Source organism: Lactuca serriola, chromosome 5 (genome assembly GCF_051521515.1).
Source record: "Lactuca serriola cultivar US96UC23 chromosome 5, Lser_US96UC23_V15, whole genome shotgun sequence".
NCBI classification, from domain to species: Eukaryota; Viridiplantae; Streptophyta; class Magnoliopsida; order Asterales; family Asteraceae; genus Lactuca; species Lactuca serriola.
Window position 1 is genome coordinate 176,814,803 of NC_136412.1, and position 4,587 is coordinate 176,819,389.

Here is a 4,587-nt window from a genome sequence, read left to right on the forward strand (position 1 = left end):
TTACGAAAAGTAGGTGGCCATTTAGGGATTTTGCTAGAATGATGATAAAATTGTTACATGTATTTAGCACATATGCTTAGAAATTAAAATTAAAAATCAAACTAAACATGTGCTAATCAAGTTGCTTGGTCCAATCAAAAGGCTCCCAATCTCTTCCAAAATTAACAACCGCTTCTTTTTGGGTTTCCATAGACTCATGTTTCTGTCGATGACGATGCATGTCTTCTGCAGGCAATTGAAGCATACCCCTTATTACATTAATACCAAAATTGCTCTTGAATTGTGACTCATCATCAATCACATGAACAAACCCTTTCTTCAAACCAAACTCCACATGAAAATACGGAAAGTCTTTTGGTATGGAGTGTCGCAAACCCTTTTCGCTTGTATCAATTAATTTCTTTGCATTGTGTTGACTCCATTCTTCTTCAGCTTCATCAATTGCCTACACAAAAATACGTTAATGCAATACAATAATTGACGCCAGATTAACAAAAACAGGGACAAAAACGTCTTTTCACCTTTTTAAAATAGAGAGGAGCCTGTTTCGCAGCATCTGGAGGCAAAGGGATGGCCTCTATTAAACAATGTCTGGTCTGTTTTGCCAATCCCATCACTGTTTCAAGAAACACAACGTCCCTTTCTTGCTTTGCAAACATCATCACAAGACATTTCTTGAAATTGCGTATTTCATCCCACACGTTATCATCCACACTTCTTGTTGCCAGCTCATGCTACATCAAAATAAACAAACAAATTTCAAAATGCTAAAAAAATAAACAAATAAATGATGTTTCTTGCATCTAAAGCAAAGTAAATAACCTGCATGGGCAAAATGTAACAATGGCCAGGAACAACAGGCTGCCACTGAGGCAACATCAGATATGTGAAATTAGCGATTGCAATAACAAGATGACGTGGCCTTTTAGGGTTTTCAAAGCAAAAGTTGCAGCGTTCTTGTTGGGTCAAAATGCGTTTTTCAAAACGCGTATTTTGAGCAACATTGACGGTTTTACCCTTTTTCTTTCTCTTGGGTCCCACTCCATCATCATATTCGTATTCATCATCTGCCTGACCTGATATACCAATGTACTGTTTGTTTTGCATTATGGATCGAGCTACATGCATGTCTGCATCTTCTTCTTTCTTCTCTTTTCGTGCTTTTATCCCATGCATCATGTACCTATGAATATAATTATTATAAAGATTTTTTAGTTTTTACAAAATTTCTTTTTGACTAAAATAAATGCAAAGATTTTTTTTTTTTTTTTAATTTGGGAGCAAAATTACCTGCTTGTGGTTCCATCACCTTCTGGGTTTGTTGTGATGACATCAGCTTCTTTGCTTTTCGCTTTATACTCTTCTGCCTCTTTCTGAAGTAACAAAGTAATTGCAAATTTAGAAGATATATATCAATATATCATATCACCCTGAAAAAAAAAATTATATTTCTATATACCAAAAGTTTCTGAGCTTCATCATGCTTTCCTTTCATACGTAACTGCATAACTTTAGCAGCTAACTGATTTGCACTCATTGGAGGTTTCATGTGTGTATCTGTATCTTGTTTATGAGATGATTGTTCTTCAGATTTTGACACATTTGTAGAAGAAATCAAATTCAAATCATCATCTTTTTGAGATTTGAATTTATTCAAGAAACTTCCATCATTGGAGAACTTTTGTAAGCTAGCTAATGCAGAAGAGATGACATCAGCATCAGCATCTTTCATTGACATGCTTTGACTTTTCTTCTTCCCCCATGATAAAGAGTTATCAGATCTAGGCACTCTCATTTTATTACCATGCTGACTAGGCGTCCCCTTCTCTCTATCCCTTTCGTTCTCCTGATATCAAAACAAAATTCTTTTCAAAGATGCGAGGTTAAAATGGTCATTTTAGTGAAGTAATCCTTACAGTTTGATTTTCTGGTAGTGTTTTCTGATCCTTAGTCTGCAGTCTTTGTCTGTTCTTTATGGCATGAAGATGAGCACGGGATGGAGCAGCAGAACCTGATGCTACAGAAACTGCTAATTTACCTAAAGACCCCCATCTCTCTCCAACCACCTGTAAATTCTCAAATGTCAATATATTTACATGATCATGATCATGATGATGATGATGAAGTATGGATCATAAATGTAAAATGAACCTCATCAAGTTTTTTTCCTTCACGAGCTGCTTGTTCTTGAGCGCGTTTCAAAGCTTTAAGTCGCCAGCTGGCACCTCCATCACCTACTACAGAAGTTGATAGAAGATTAGAATCTCCAGAATTTGCTCCTTCTGCTTCCTCTTCAGGGTAACCACTTCCATCATTGTTGAAATAAGGATTCAGTTCTCTTGGATTCGCCTTTTTAATCTGGAAAGGAAAAAAAAATGAGAATTAAAGGAAATCTATGATTTTGAAAAGATGTAAAGAGTACCTCTTTGGCAGGAGGTTCTTCTAGAAGATCAGAAGTTGATACTGATGCAGGTTTCTGCTCCATGTTATCTTTAGGTCTAAGCATCCACTCCATTCCCATTTCTTTTCTTATAATATTCTCATCATTTTTATGGATTTTCTCAACTGCTTTATCTTCTCTAGCATTATCATTATCACTAGAGTGTTCTTTTCTCCTTGACTTCTTTGACTTGCCCTTCTTGTGCTTCTTTTCTTTTTTTCTTTTTCTATGTGCCCTTGTATCCTGATCACTAGCACTTTCACTTGCATCAGAATATGAAGATGAATCTTCTTCTTCAGAGGAATACCATTTCTTTTTAGACTTTTTCTTTATTCTTTGAGATCCATCGTCACTTGAACTACTCTGATTATGCTTCTTTTTCTTCTTATGAATTTTCCTCGTATCTGAATCATTCACCTTCTCATCATGTGTCTAAAAAAGTTTAGGATTCACATTTAATACATAGTTTTTATTATATAGCATCACATCATTAGCTGAAGTAAATGAATTATAAGAAAGGAAGACTAAAGGAATGAGGCTTACTTTATCATCAATCTGATCCCGTGGTATGAATTTCAAACCTGAAAGCATCTTTCCCTTTCCTTCTTCACAATTTTGATCAAATATTTAATTCAGCAGTTGAGTATATCCTGAAAAATATAATCAAATAACAATTGAGCATTATGTTGTAAGTCCAGTAATCAAACACTTCCATGTGATTCCATTAACAAGGTGCCAAGGTCCACTAAAATCTAAAACAATTTCAGTGTCTGCCCTAAAAGATTGTGTAGCTTAAGAAACAGAACTTCTCTGTCTATTGCAGGAAATGGAAACATAAAGATAGATGATGTAAAAACATATTGGCCTATAAATAACAGATAATATTGGAAATAGAGTACAAATGCAAGAAAATACTGAAAGCGAAAAGGAAATTATGATGAACTGGGAGACTTGTTAATCAGACTTTAGTGGAGATGTTTGTTGTGTTCATTAATCCACAGGTATGTTGGGACAAAGATGCAAAAACAACTCTCTTAATTTTGGAAAACTCAAAATAGAATCATTCAAACTAAAAACCCATGCCTTAATCCCCAATGATTCAATTAGATTAGCAAAATTATTTCTCAACTCAATCCTCTTAATGAATATACTCTGCACCACATTAAGGAGTTATCTGAGGACACATCCCACTTAAAAGGTCCCAAAATCTGCAGAAACATGATTTTGTCATTTCCAACTTCCAAGTTCATCTAAAACTGACTACTACGAATCAAGTCACAATAATTGGCTTAAACACACATCCATACACCCCCTATATCACAGTTCCAAATAGAATGTTGTTAATCAAATTCAATCCCTGTGTTTATTATTTCATAACTAACCTCGCATTACAGCAAATTGAACATAATGATTATCTGATACAACTATAAAGAAAAACTGTGTTTTAATACGAAATCTGGTAGTTAAATCACTAGTCCTCGTGGTATAGCATCACAATTCCCCAAATTCAAACAAAATCCACCACTAGATCCTATCAGTTTGTTCTACGCTTGGTTATGAGTTTATAAACCCTAAAAAATAGCTCCTAAATCAGTTTTGAGCAAAATCAAACTTAATAGGCCATATCAAAATTAGCAAAAGCGAATAAAGTAACCACAATCCATATGGTGAAACATAAACAAACACAACTTACCTGACAAAAATTCATGGTTATTCTTGATCGTCGGCGGCGAAGCGGAGCAGCAGCGGTGGAGGATCTGTCGTGAGGCGATGAACTGCACGAGGAGATTGTCAGAAGCAGAGACGCAGAGAGGAGGCAGCGGCTATGTTAGTGGGGTCGTACCGTCGGAATCCGTAGGTTCCCCTTGCAATGTCCCTTCCGAACTCAAACTCTTATTTGAGGAAATATGTTTTAAATACTTTTTTTTTTTTTTTGAACTGCGGACTATATTAAAGCGCAAAAAAAAAAAAAAAGAAAGAAAGAGAAACATTACAAAAAAACAGTTTAGAACAGGATTTTAAAATAGTTTGAAAATAATTTAATTATATTAATACTATTATTATAGTAAAGTTGATATATAAAATCCAGAATATTTTAAAGCATTTATGATATCTAATTATAATCATATCATTTAATTATATGTCGT

General features: G+C 34.6%; 1 protein-coding gene across 1 annotated transcript; it reads right to left on the reverse strand.

The window, feature by feature from the left end:
* On the reverse strand, positions 1 to 4,304 carry LOC145053321 (CwfJ-like family protein). Its single transcript, XM_079001345.1, has 10 exons — positions 4,134 to 4,304; positions 2,984 to 3,090; positions 2,423 to 2,872; positions 2,152 to 2,358; positions 1,917 to 2,066; positions 1,460 to 1,846; positions 1,291 to 1,373; positions 823 to 1,183; positions 522 to 734; positions 1 to 445 (listed from the first exon to the last, which is right to left on the reverse strand). The coding sequence occupies exons 2-10, from the start codon at positions 3,029 to 3,031 to the stop codon at positions 113 to 115; spliced, it is 2,232 nt and encodes a 743-aa protein (XP_078857471.1). The 5' UTR covers positions 3,032 to 3,090; positions 4,134 to 4,304; the 3' UTR covers positions 1 to 112.
* Positions 4,305 to 4,587: the final 283 nt, after the last annotated feature.

Excerpts from the sequence above, each read along its gene's own strand:
- LOC145053321 (XM_079001345.1), bottom strand. The coding sequence starts at position 3,031 with ATGCTTTCAGGTTTGAAATTCATACCACGGGATCAGATTGATGATAAA. Across the intron at positions 2,067-2,151 it reads AAGGAAAAAAACTTGATGAG|GTGGTTGGAGAGAGATGGGG; the intron begins GTTCATTTTACA and ends GAGAATTTACAG. Across the intron at positions 446-521 it reads CTCCTCTCTATTTTAAAAAG|GCAATTGATGAAGCTGAAGA; the intron begins GTGAAAAGACGT and ends ATTTTTGTGTAG.